The following is a 14,544-nucleotide window of genomic DNA, read 5'->3' as shown; positions in this document are numbered from 1 at the left end:
TTTTTTTTTTTTTTTTTCCTTCTGCTCCCCTATGGGTTTCTGTTAAGTTTCTCAGGATCGACATAAGAGTGAAAACATATGGTATCTGTCTTTCTCTGTATGGCTTATTTCACTTAGCATCACACTCTCCAGTTCCATCCATGTTGCTACAAAGGGCCATGTTTCATTCTTTCTCATTGCCACATAGTACTCCATTGTGTATATAAACCAGAATTTCTTTATCCATTCGTCAGTTGATGGACATTTAGGCTCTTTCCACCATTTGGCTATTGTTGAGAGTGCTGCTATAAACATTGGGGTACAAGTGCCCCTATGCATCAGCACTCCTGTATCCCTTGGGTAAATTCCTAGCAGTGCTATTGCTGGGTCATAGGGTAGGTCTATTTTTAATTCTTTGAGGAACCTCCACACTGCTTTCCAGAGTGGTTGCACCAATTTGCATTCCCACCAACAGTGCAAGAGGGTTCCCGTTTCTCCACATCCTCTCCAGCATCTACAGTCTCCTGATTTGTTCATTTCGGCCACTCTGACTGGCGTGAGGTGATATCTGAGTGTGGTTTTGATTTGTATTTCCCTGATGAGGAGCGACGTTGAGCATCTTTTCATGTGCCTGTTGGCCATCCGGATGTCTTCTTTAGAGAAGTGTCTATTCATGTTTTCTGCCCATTTCTTCACTGGGTATTTGTTTTTCGGGTGTGGAGTTTGGTGAGCTCTTTATAGATTTTGGATACTAGCCCTTTGTCCGATATGTCATTTGCAAATATCTTTTCCCATTCCGTTGGTTGCCTTTGAGTTTTGTTGGTTGTTTCCTTTGCTGTGCAGAAGCTTTTTATCTTCATAAGGTCCCAGTAGTTCATTTTTGCTTTTAATTCCCTTGCCTTTGGGGATGTGTCAAGTAAGAAATTGCTACGGCTGAGGTCAGAGAGGTCTTATCCTGCTTTCTCCTCTAGGGTTTTGATGGTTTCCTGTCTCACATTCAGGTCCTTTATCCATTTTGAGTTTATTTTTGTGAATGGTGTGAGAAAGTGGTCTAGTTTAAATCTTCTGCATGTTGCTGTCCAGTTCTCCCAGCACCATTTGTTAAAGAGACTGTCTTTCTTCCATTGGATGTTCTTTCCTGCTTTGTCAAAGATTAGTTGGCCATACGTTTGTGGGTCTAGTTGTGGGGTTTCTATTCTATTCCATTGGTCTATGTGTCTGTTTTTGTGCCAATACCATGCTGTCTTGATGATGACAGCTTGGTAGTAGAGGCTAAAGTCTGGAATTGTGATGCCTCCTGCTTTGGTCTTCTTCTTCAAAATTACTTTGGCTATTCGGGGCCTTTTGTGGTTCCATATGAATTTTAGAATTGCTTGTTCTAGTTTCGAGAAGAATGCTGGTGCAATTTTGATTGGGATTGCATTGGATGTGTAGATAGCTTTGGGTAGTATTGACATTTTGACAATATTTATTCTTCCAATCCATGAGCACGGAATGTGTTTCCATTTCTTTATATCTTCTTCAATTTCCTTCATAAGCTTTCTATACTTTTCGGCATACAGATCTTGTACATCTTTGGTTAGATTTATTCCTAGGTATTTTATGCTTCTTGGTGCAATTATGAATGGGATCAGTTTCTTTATTTGTCTTTCTGTTGCTTCATTATTAGTGTATAAGAATGCAACTGATTTCTGTACACTGATTTTGTATCCTGCGACTTTGCTGAATTCATGTATCAGTTCTAGCAGACTTTTGGTGGAGTCTATCGGATTTTCCATGTATAATATCATGTCATCTGCAAAAAGTGAAAGCTTAACTTCATCTTTGCCAATTTTGATGCCTTTGATTTCCTTTTGTTGTCTGATTGCTGGTGCTAGCACTTCCAACACTATGTTAAACAACAGTGGTGAGAGTGGACATCCCTGTCGTGTTCCTGATCTCGGAAAAGGCTCTCAGTTTTTCCCCATTGAGGATGATGTTAGCTGTGGGCTTTTCATAAATGGCTTTTATGATCTTTAAGTATGTTCCTTCTATCCTGACTTTCTTGAGGGTTTTTATTAAGAAAGGTTGGTGTGGGGCGCCTGGGTGGCGCAGTCGGTTAAGTATCCGACTTCAGCCAGGTCACGATCTCGCGGTCTGTGAGTTCGAGCCCCGCGTCGGGCTCTGGGCTGATGGCTCAGAGCCTGGAGCCTGTTTCCGATTCTGTGTCTCCCTCTCTCTCTGCCCCTCGCCCGTTCATGCTCTGTCTCTCTGTCCCAAAAATAAATAAATGTTGAAAAAAAAAATAAAAAAAAAAAGAAAGGTTGGTGAGTTTTGTCAAAGGCCTTTTCTGCATCGATTGACAGGATCATATGGTTCTTATCTTTTCTTTTATTAATGTGATGTATCACGTTGATTGATTTGCAAATGTTGAACCAGCCCTGCATCCCAGGAATGAATCCCACTTGATCATGGTGAATAATTCTTTTTATATGCTGTTGAATTCGACTTGCTAGTATCTTATTGAGAATTTTTGCATCCATATTCATCAGGGATATTGGCCCCTAGTTCTCTTTTTTTACTGGGTCTCTGTCTGGGTTAGGAATCAAAGTAATGCTGGCTTCATAGAATGAGTCTGGAAGTTTTCCTTCCCTTTCTATTTTTTGGAATAGCTTGAGAAGGATAGGTATTATCTCTGCTTTAAACGTCTGGTAGAACTCCCCTGGGAAGCCATCTGGTCCTGGACTCTTATTTGTTGGGAGATTTTTGATGACTGATTCAATTTCTTCGCTGGTTATGGGTCTGTTCAAGCTTTCTATTTCCTCCTGAATGAGTTTTGGAAGCGTAGTACACACCTTTTAATAATATTTTGTTTTTCCAACCCATGGAAATGGAATGTCTTTCCATTTCTTTGTATCATCTTCAATTTCTCCCATCAATGTTTTTATAGTTTTCAGGGTACCTACCTGTACTCTGAAACCTAACTCTCATCTCTTTGGTTAGGTTTATCCTTAGTTATTTTATTATTTTTGGCACAATTGTAAATAGGATTGTTTTCTTAATCTCTCTGCTGCTTCATTATTGGTGTATAGAAATGTAACAGATCTGTACATTGACTTTGTATCCTATGACTTAATGAATTTGTTTATCAGTTTTAGCAGTTTCTAGTAGAATCTTTTGGGTATTCTAAATATAATATCATGTTACCTGCAAATAGTGAAAGTTTTATTTCTTCCTTAACAACATGGATGTCATTTCCTTTTTCTTTTTTATTTTTTTTGTCTGATGGCTGTGGCTAAGACTGCCAGTACTATGTTGAATGAAAGTGGTGAGAGTGGACATCTTTGTCTTGTTCCTGATCTTATGAGGCACTCAGTTCTTCCCCACAGAGTATGATGTTAGCTGTGTTTTTCATATAAGGTTGAGGTATGTTCCCTCTAAGACTACTTTGTTAAGGATTTTTATCAATGGATATTGTGCTTTGTCAAATGCTTTTTTTGCATCTACTGAAATGATCATACAGTTTCTATCCTTTCTCTTACTGATGTGATGTATCACATTAATTTGCAAATATTGAATCACCTTTGTAACCCAAGAATAAATCCCACTTGATCATGATGAATAATTTTTTTAATGTATTGTTGGATTCAGTCTGATAACATTTTGCTGAGGTTTTTTGCATCTATGTTCATGAGAAATAGTGGCCTGTAGTTCTCTTTTTTTTGTTGTTGTGTCTTTATCTGGTTTCGGTATCAGGGCAATGCTGGTCTAATAGAATGAATTTGGAAATTTTCCTTCCTCTTCTATTTCTTGGAAAAGTTTGAGAAGAATAGGTATTAACTCTTCTTTAAATGTTTGGTAAAATTCATCTGTGAAGCTATTTGGTCATGGAATTTTATTTGTTTGGAGTTTTTTTTTTTTTTTTACTACTGATTCAATTTCATTTCAGGTAATAGGTCTGTTCAAATTTTCTATTTCTTCCTGCTTCAGTTTTGGTAGGTTACAGGTTTCTAGGAATTTATCTATTTCTTCTAGGTTGTCCACGAGATAGTTTATTTTCTATAGGAGACATATTTAGACCTATACAAATTAAATATTTTGAAATGTAGATTATAGATTTGTGATCAGGAATAACATATAGCATTTCTCCATTTAAAAACTATTCTAGAGGTTGCTTATGGTGAATATAGTATAATGCATATACTTGTGGAATCACTATATTGTACATCTGGAGCTAATGTAACACTGCATGTCAATTATACTCAGAAATACCCACAAAAAACCAGTCTAGAGATTGGATCAAGATAGTGATAACTGCCTCACTTTTCCACCCAAAACTCCCAGAAATATGGGGAATTTTCAAGAGGAAATTCATAATAGTGTTAGAGAACTGTTATATGTGGGCAAGAATTTTCATAAATGTTCTAAAAGAATGCAAAAAGAGGAACCCAAACCTAAAACACATAGAAGAATGTTGCCTCTACGTCCCTCTTCCCACAGCAGCAACCAGCTCAATAATATGCCCTGTATGGCTTTTCTCACTTCCCTGTCTCCCTCACTCTCCCCATTCATTGGCTCTGTTTCATGAAATCACCCCCTAGATAAACTTCTTACACTCCATTTTTTGTTTCAAGGCTCTGATATTGGGGGAATTCAGACAAGTTTTGGTGTTTCCTCAATATCTAGGACCTCAATTCTAACTTCCTTCCTTCTTTCCTTCCTTCTTTCTTTCTTTCCTTCCTCCTTCCCTCCATCACTTCCTTCCTTCCTTCCTTCCTCCTCCCTCCCTCCGTCACTTCCTTCCTTCCTTCCTTCCTTCCTTCCTTCCTTCCTTCCTTCCTTCTTTTCTGTCTCTCTCCATCCCTCCCTCTCACCCTTCCACCCTCCCTCTCTTCCTTCCACTCGCTCTATCTCCCACCTTTCCTCTCTCAATCTCTCTCCAGATTTCACCCAGGATATTCACTATTAAACTCAGCACCATTACTTCAAACCTATCTTTCCAACTTCTCACTTGCCTCTTTGGGTGATGAAACTTGGGTTCATCCTTGACCTTCTCTTATCAATCTGAGATATCCACATAATTTCAAGCCGAGTCATTTGAACTTATCAAGTTAACTCTCATCCTTCCATGTCCTGCCCACTGCTGCCATATTGTTTCAGGTCATACAACCACATGCATGGATATTATAAAAGGTTCCAGACTGATATTCTGAGTTTCCCTCTCTCCTCTCTATAATTTATTACCCAGTCTTCCTGAAGCTCTGATCATAGTTCCACTCAAAAGGATTCTGTGGCATCATTGTCTATAGTACAAAATAAAGCCCTCTACAACTTGATGTCAACCTATCATTCCTCACAACTTCATCCATGTATCCCAAGAGCCATTCCAACTGACCTACTCATCATTCACTCTAAAAGTACCATGAGTTCCCACATCTGTGCCTTTTCCAACTCTGTTCCCTAAATCTGGAAAGCTCTGACTCATCTTTCACTTTATTCAAAGCCTACATTGGGTCAAATATCACTTCTTCCAAGACCTTCATTGATTCTCCCAAGTAGAAACATTATCCCTGTTCTGATCTACTTTAGCATTTAGACTGTACTCTTTTTGGCACTCTTATCACTTGTTTTGAATTAGAGTATAATTTACATTAAAATGCATAAATCTTTAACTTGATGAATTTATCACCCTTGTAATCATCCACTTGGGTCAAGATATAGAACACTTCCAGCATCCAAGAAATTTCTTTGTGCCCCGTTCCAGTCAAAATCCCCTTCAAAGGGTAATCTCTATTCTAAGACTGCCTTTTTTTTTTAAATTTCATATAAATGGAGCCATAGAAGATGCACTCTTTTGCCTCTGGCTTCTTTCACTCAACATCACATCTCTGAGATTCATCCAGGTCATGCAAATCAGTTGTATGTCCTTCTTTTATTGCAGAGTAGTATTCCATCATAAGACTATACCACAGTTTATTCAACCATTCTATTATAAATGGACATTTCTCAGTGTTTTGCTATTACAGTTAAGGCTTCTATGGATATTTTGTACATGTCTTTTGTTGGACACAGGAACTCATTTCTCATCTCAGGAACAGAATTACTGGATCACAGGGTATTTGAGTGTTTAGGTTTTTTCTAAAGTGATTATACCAGCAATGTAAGAGAGTTCCAGTAGCTCCACATCCTTGTCAGCACTATTATTGTCAGCATTTTTTTTAGCCCTTCTGGTGACTATGCTTTCATTTCTATATAAATTACAACCACAAACAACAACATTTACAGAGTGCTTAACAGACTGCAAACTTTTTAAATGTGTAACATCTCAGTGAATATTACAGTCCTATAAGCAAGTAGGGAGAGTCCCATCATTATTCCTATTTTATAAATGAGAAAACAAAGGCTCAGAGAGGTTAAGCAGCTTGCCCAGGGCCATGATGCAGGATGTAGCAGAGACTGCATCTGATACATCCACTTGTTACAGGGTTTATAGTTATTTGGGTACATGCTTTATCTCTGCTAGTTTGCTAACAGTTTTTAAGGTTAGGTCTTATTTTTAATTTATCTCTGTTTAATAAATGAATAAATGAACCTAAGAATAAAATTTAAATTTCTGTCTATGCAGAAAAACTTTACAATGGTTGGTTATGGTAACAATAAATAAACACCACAATTTGTTATCTGAATCACAAAGGATGGTATTTCAGGAACACAGACACACAAATATCCAAACATTTAGCTCCATTTAATAACTTTCTTAAAATGTTGAAGGATTCAAAAAAATTTAAATCCTCTCTTTGAAGGACTATTTTAAACTCATTTACTATTAACTCATTAACTAGTAACCACACCAAACATATTTCAAATATTTGGATTACTAAATCAACCAGATTTCAGTTTTATATTTTGCACCGAGAACATAAAGGTTGTCACTTTTATATGTGAAGATGACATATACATATATGACATATACATATTTCCTTATGTATAAGCTAACAAATATGCATGGAATAGTAAAGAAAAGAAAAGAAACACCAATACAACTGTATACACATATGTCTACATTCAGCAGCTTTGGGTAGTTTATTAAAACATTATTTGATATTCTTTTATCATTGTTTCTTAGGAAAGTTTAACATCATTCAGAAAATTTTTATGAGTTGTCAATAAATCAGTAGCTATTTGTATCATCGAGCATGTGTTTATTTCTTTTTGTTTTGTTTTCTACTTCTGTATTTTCTTTTTTCTCCTATGAAATTTATTGTTAAATTGGTTTCCATACAACACTCAGTGTCGAGCATGTGTTTAGAAGATACATGGCAAAGCTCAGTATAATCTGGTCACTTTTTATGCATCCAGAAACCATAGGAAACACATGTGAGCTATCTGACATCCATGGGTAGCCAGACCTTGATATATTCTATAAATTTCAACCTTTGTTCAAGAATGTTATCACATGTTCCACCCAGTCCTAAGTTGAAGGCTAACAGGGACAACTCCGAGTATCTGCTTTTGTCTATGTGTGTTCCTCTTTTCAAATGTGGTCATGCCATTTTGTATATCTATAAAACACCCAAAAATTATTACTTTTGACATATAAGAAATATAATTAAAAGTTTTAAAATACATGTTAAGGCAGAGATTATAAATGCAAGTTACAGACAACTGAACTCATAAAACATACTTTGACCTTCTGTATCAGATATTTCACATCAAAACTGACTCGGTCTAAATATTTATCTCTCTAAGTCCCAAGAATAACTTTTGCCTCAATTACTCAGCTCATGTTGGGATGTGAACACAGCTAACTTGTGCACTGACACATTCTAAGTTGATTGTGCAATTGATTTAGAGCATGCTAGGTATTTATAGTTCAAGCCTGTTGTAAAATATAATAAATTCATAGCATGCTAAAGGTATCTGAGAATCACTTGTAAACACAGGAGATGATCAGATAAATGAGAATGTGTTTAATACAACTTTCTGTCTTGTATTCAAGGCCAACTTGATTTCTAGAACAACAACAAAAAAGGCTATTCAAGTAAATCTTTTATATTGAATCATTCAACAGTTTCTTCATGGAAAAGCATATTGCAGATGTTTAACTACAGTCATTTACCTTTCACGATTGCTTCCTTTCATTCTACCCCCCAAAATTCATTTTTCAGGTTCAGACATGACTGTTAAAATCGTGTCCCTCAGTAACAAATGAACATACCTTTCATGCATGTAGTCAACTCCTAGCAACAGCTGGATAAACCATTCGATTATCTGACTTTCCGGAAAGCTTTTTCCAGCTTCTTTATATTCCTGAATTTTACAGTCCAGATCTCGGCCCTGAAACATAGTAGCATAATTTTTCATGTTTTTCTTTCAGTTAAGATTTTAAAATCAAGCTCTCTTTACAATAATTAATATATAACAATCACTGTTTATCACAAGAAAGTGAGGGCACATTGCCACTCTGAACTATCACTGACAAAGAGTCTCTCCTTGGCCGAACTCTCGCCAGGCTCCTTTGAGCTCTCTTCTCAACTAGGCCTCACCCTTGGCTTATAAAGACTTGAATAAATACTAACACACTTCTAATAGTTCAAGGCCACATCCCCAGGATGACCCTAGTCTTCCTTAAAGTGCCTGCCTCAGAAAACTTACAGCTGCCAAAAGAATTTACTGTTTGTTCCTGCCCGCATCTCGAGATAGGGATCCCTGTCTCCTGGTTTCTGTGGAAGGGTAGGGACCTAATTTCAACTACTGCCAGTTAGCAAACCCAGATACATACGAACCAACTGCCTTCCTACCTTCTCAGTGTTTCCCCTCCATGACTGTTCAGGTTCCCACTGTTTTCTCCCTTCTTCCAGTCTCACTATTGATCATCCAGGCACTTCTGCACATATCAGAATATGTGCACAACAACAAGAGGTCAGCTCTTTCCCTGAGTGCCAATTACCACATAAACTGTTTTCACCACTTTAAGTAATGCCCACTGTGTTTATCTTTGACATCACTCAAGGACAAAACCCTTCTAAAAGGTTTTATTTTATTATGTTACTTAAATATTACCTAAAATGTATTACATTACATTACATCACATATTTACATGTGTCCACATAAAACGAGGAATGACTTTTCTTATGCTTAGAGTTTTATACAACTATAGAAGCCTGACATATATACAAAGTAAAAATAGAAATCCAAAATTAAAAATGAATGCTAAGATTAAAATGAATGCTATTAATTTAATATAAAGTGATGACGTTTTGGTGAAACTAAATCAGTCCTTATGTTGTGCATATGGCACTGGCTGCTGGAGTTCAGATTCTTTTCAGTTTGGCATGTCCAGACTAACATGTGTTTGGGATGACTTAACTCTCCTTTTGTCTATTTAACTACAGTAAAATTCCCAGGAATACAGCAACTGTTGATCTAGGTGGGGTCCAAACACATCATTTAAACATTTAGTCAGTCTGTTCTACTGCTCACTGGTGATAGAAAGAATAATCCTCAGTGCCAAAAATGAATCATGATCACAGTGACAAACATCTAAAGTTACCTAGCAGAGTCTGATATAAGGCCCTTTCTGATTGTGCTAATATTAATGTATTTCAACTACCATAGAAATGAATACACAAAATGTTAAATTCTCTCAGAGAAGCCCTATACCTGATCCCTTTTACCTTTAAACACTGAACAATTAAAAACAATTCAGGAAGTGTTTCTCTGAAAACAAGGAGTGAAATGCAAGTGTTTAGGATATGCCAACAACACAGCCCCACGAGAGAAGAGAGGTACAAGCCATGTCCCTAAGGAACATAAGGGCCAAACATTAAGCTACTTACAGACTATGCCTGACAGAGTTTTCATTGTTAAATGCAAAGGAAAAGCATTTATAAGCAAAGAAACAACCAAAGAGAAATTACTTCTAATCAAACAACATTAGGTCAACCAATCGACTCGCTTGTAATGATTTTTTTCTTTCCTTTCAGTGCAATATACAAATAATTTGCCTCCCATATTCTCACCTTCCACAAGGGCATGACAAACGAGAAGGGGCATATCAAACCTTCCGCTTGTATCCTAGATCACATTTAATTTCCTGCTGGATTTTCTGGGCTAAGGAGATCAAAGCTTGTTGGAATTCAAAAATACAGTGAATTGAATATTTGACTCCTTGTCAAAAGACTATCATTTTCTTCTTTCTCCAAACCTGCCTTTCTTTATATCCCCTCTCTTTTTAATCCTAGAGTTTATCAAAGTTCTATTGGATCATACAAGCTGTACTATCATAAGGTTTCTATAAGTTGCACAAAACATTTTTTGACAATAGAATATTACAACTTCCTGTGAAGTAGAAACGAAAGCCCTTCAGATGACAGGTAAGCTACCAATGTATATATATATATATATATTTCCAATCCAGGCTCTTCTATCCAAGAGGACTCTAGCAAAACCTCTCTCTCTCACACACACACACCTCCACACCCCCACATACTAATTTTAAAACAAAAAGCAAGATTTCCTTTCAATATCCCATTTAGATTATCTGAATATGATCAAATATCTCCACTGTCAGAAAGGTAATTATATATGTTGCTGTGTCCTTCCTTAATAGCTTCAGATGAGGAGTGATGGATGGATGGATGGATGGATGGATGGATGGGTAGAAGAAAGGAAGGAAGGAAGGAAGGAAGGAAGGAAGGAAGGAAGAAAGGAAGGAAGGAAGGAAGAAGGAAAGAAAAAAGAAAAACTTGCCTTATAGAAATATAATCCAACCCAATGTTTCTTACTTTAGAAAGGTCATACAAAAGTACAATTGTCCCTATGAAAACAGACTTTGCATATGTAATTGTCTACCCCAATTGTAATAACACTAAAATTTGGAAAAATTCATGTGTTAAAATAGCATTCCTTTCAAGAATTTATCTCAAATAAATTATATAACTGTGAATGTTTTACACATTTGTATCAGCTTTGGTATTGCTTTCTTTGTGAGTGAATAGAATTATGTCCTTTGTGAGTTATCTTGCCATGACAGGAGCACACTCCCTGGGTGACATTTATTGTTAGTCTGACAATTACCTCCTAATGCTCTCTCCTCAAGTGGTAACTGAAACTTGCTTATTTGTTTCCTGCATTGATACTAAGTATGTGCACGATTTCTGGTGACTATATGTGTGTATACACACACACACACACACACACACACACATATATGAGTTTTGATGACTATATATGTATATATATATATATATATATATATATATATATATATATATATATTTAGACTATTTAAAAAGAGAAAAAGAATAGGGCCTTCAATAGTAGGCCTCAAAGTGAAATGTCAAAAGGATCAAGCTCCCCCTCGCTCTCTGAGTAGAACCATAAGAAGGAAAACTGAACCAGTTCCTAACATTAAGCAAGGAACCTGTTTAGTTGACAAGAAGATAGAACACAAAAAAATTAATCAGAGAGCTGGGCCTCATGCTCATCAAGTTGCTACCCCTACAATTTTCATTTTGTACGTTTATCTCTAAGAAACATTATTTGCTTTGTATGTACTTTGTTCTTTAATAAATACTCTGTAGATTATTTTCTTAGGATTTAAATTAGGTAATCAAGTCCCTCACAGATTAAGATAAAAAATTATGCTTTTATATCACAACCAAAGAAATATATTTTTTGTGAAGCAGATGGATTTTGAAATATGAATATGGAAAGCATTTATGACTTTCTTTCTCTAAGCCATCTTCCAAGTAAAAATCAAATGTTTTTGATAAAATGTCTTACCTCAGTTTAAGTTCTTATTACACTATCTGCAGGCTCGTTGTTTTCTCAACTTTGTCTTTGAGAAATATTTAATGATGACTTTTATTGCTAAGAAAAACTTTAGTGAAGAATATTGACTTTTACTTAAACCAATATTAATGTTGCCTCAAGTCTACATTGCTCACAGAAAATGCTCTTTCAGTAATATCACCCCTTGAAAGTTGCAAATAAAGCCTTGATGTTAACTTCTGAAGTTTTGAAAATCTGTAACCCAAAATGCACCATTTGCTGGGTTACTGGCCTCTCCTCCCTCCCCCAGCCCAATTAGCCAACATCAGATTGACTTTGAAATGCCAAGACCTTGAAGGAATGAAGAACAACTCAAATACAGTGTCTAAACTCCATCTTTGATTCCATTAAAAAGTTTTAAATCCTAAAAGCATTTAATTACAAAAAATTAATCCCTGTTTTTTTAAGTCTTCAACAGAAGCACTTACAACCAGTTTAAAAAGCCAAAGTAGAACATTCTCAGAAGTCTGAATACAACAAAACCGCAATGCCCAGAGCATATACAAAGCATGAAATAACCTCTGGATTCTAGGGTTGGGAGGAGCTTGAAAAACTGTTCTGCCCTACTTCATTTTAAAATTAAAAAGTTGCTCCTTATTAAGTCATTTGGTTGACATCTTCAATGCTGTTCTCTAACACTCCACATCACCTTTCAATAAGCTTCTAATACATCCTTCCAGTGGACTTCAAATTTTAGCAGGCATCAGAATCATCCATGTTTCTTGTTTAAAATGCAGGGGCGCCTGGGTGGCGCAGTCGGTTAAGCGTCCGACTTCAGCCAGGTCACGATCTCGCGGTCCGTGAGTTCGAGCCCCGCGTCAGGCTCTGGGCTGATGGCTCAGAGCCTGGAGCCTCTTTCCGATTCTGTGTCTCCCTCTCTCTCTGCCCCTCCCCCATTCATGCTCTGTCTCTCTCTGTCCCAAAAATAAATAAACATTGGAAAAAAAAATAAAAAAAAAAATAATAAAATACATATTCCTGGACCCCATCAACAGACACTCTGATTTAGTAAGTCTGGAGGTGACAAAAGAATCTCTATTTTTATTTATTTATTTATTTTTTTAAATTTTTTTTTTCAACGTTTATTTATTTTTTGGGACAGAGAGAGACAGAGAATGAATGGGGGAGGGGCAGAGAGAGAGGGAGACACAGAATCGGAAACAGGCTCCAGGCTCTGAGCCATCAGCCCAGAGCCTGACGCGGGGCTCGAACTCACGGACCGCGAGATCATGACCTGGCTGAAGTCGGACACTTAACCGACTGCGCCACCCAGGCGCCCCTAGAATCTCTATTTTTAAACAAGCATCCTAAGTGACTCTGGGACAGGTAGTCCATGGACCACATTTTAACAAATGTTGCTAGATAATAACACAAATGGGCCATACACTTAATATTTCACCCATCAGTGGCAACATTTGGTCCAACAGTTTGAAAAATTCCAAAGGAAAAAGATGTACTTCAGACAGGACTGAATAAGAATCTTTTTATAATGACATATTTTTTCAAAAACACCAATAAATGGAGGTGGAGGGGGTGTGAAGATCATCTGTCGTTATGTTGTAGAACCCGAAGACATTCCCTTGGCATTTTGGAAGTGCACTGCAATGGAGTGCAAAAAAGTGGAGGAAATGGTAGGCCACACCATGCTCTTAAAAGCAAAATAAGAAAACTCGGTTTCTAAATAGGTACTAAATAATGCCATGTAGTATCATGATGTTCAAGTTTGATAATACAAATGAGAATTCCTGGGTTTAGCTGCTAATTTCTTTTTCCAAATTCTTTTAGAGTAAGTGTTCTTCCTGGTGATAGAAATATACATGAATAAAAATAAAATAGAACTTATTTTTATCTCAAGTGACATGAAATGCTTTCTTCTATAAATCACTGGGTTGCTTTTAAAATAAACTATTTGAAGTGGATTATTCTATTTTTGAATACTTATATTTATATTTATATAAAGTCATATGTCAGTTAAAGCCACGCCCCCAATGCTGTAAATTCTAATGGATTTATGAATTGCTTTGTATTAGTGTATTAAGACACATCTTTTAAATAAAACTAATTTTGCTTTTCAATTTTTACATTAACAATTTTAAGTAAAAATTTGTGGCCTTCCTTTTTTTTTTTTAATTTGTATTTTAAGTAGGCTCCACACCCAAATGGGGCTGGAACCCATGACCCTGAGACCAAGAGTTGCATTCTCCACTGACTGAACCAGCCAGGCACACCTCAGTGGCCTTACTTTTTAACTTTGTTGTTAAAAGGTTAAAATATATCATGGCTTAAACAAAGAAAGTAAATAGAGCAAATCAGATTAATTAATTAAAAATCATGAGTAGATCCGTTCAGGTATATAAAATCAGACCCTCGGGCCGCCTGGATGGCTCAGTGGGTTAAGCGTCTGACTTGAGCTCAGGTCATGATCTCACAGTTGGTGAGCTTGAGCCCTGCGTCGGGCTCAGAGCCTGGAGTCTGCTTCAGATTCTGTCCCCCTCTCTCTGCCCCTCCCCCGCTCACACTCTATCTCTCTGTCTCTCTCTCTCTCCCATATATAAGTAAACATTAAAAAATTATTTTAAAAATCAAACACTCACATGACTTACAGTCCTCCCTAACTGCCACAGAACTGACACAGAGCAAATTCAGGAAGGCCTACCTTCTCCGGGATGGAACTGCCCAGAAAAACCAGAGAGGCCTGATAGGATATACCTTTCTAAAGATAATGTTTAGTTCTTTCAATCAGCGGCAATC

General features: G+C 36.8%; 1 protein-coding gene across 9 annotated transcripts in view; it reads right to left on the bottom strand.

Moving 5' to 3' along the window:
• NEK11 (NIMA related kinase 11) overlaps positions 1-14,544 on the bottom strand; it is a 281,184-nt gene that overhangs the window by 211,645 nt on the left and 54,995 nt on the right. For all 9 annotated transcript variants that reach the window (XM_040480180.1, XM_040480179.1, XM_040480177.1 and 6 more), the window contains one exon: positions 8,177-8,295. In XM_040480180.1, the coding sequence (XP_040336114.1) occupies positions 8,177-8,295 (119 nt within the window). The remainder of the gene's footprint in view (positions 1-8,176; positions 8,296-14,544) is intronic.

Source organism: Herpailurus yagouaroundi, unplaced genomic scaffold (assembly GCF_014898765.1).
Source record: "Herpailurus yagouaroundi ecotype Mexico unplaced genomic scaffold, PumYag 159, whole genome shotgun sequence".
Taxonomy (NCBI): domain Eukaryota; kingdom Metazoa; phylum Chordata; class Mammalia; order Carnivora; family Felidae; genus Herpailurus; species Herpailurus yagouaroundi.
The sequence above is the reverse complement of the archived record's forward strand: the minus strand, read 5'-3'. Positions and strand labels throughout refer to the sequence as shown.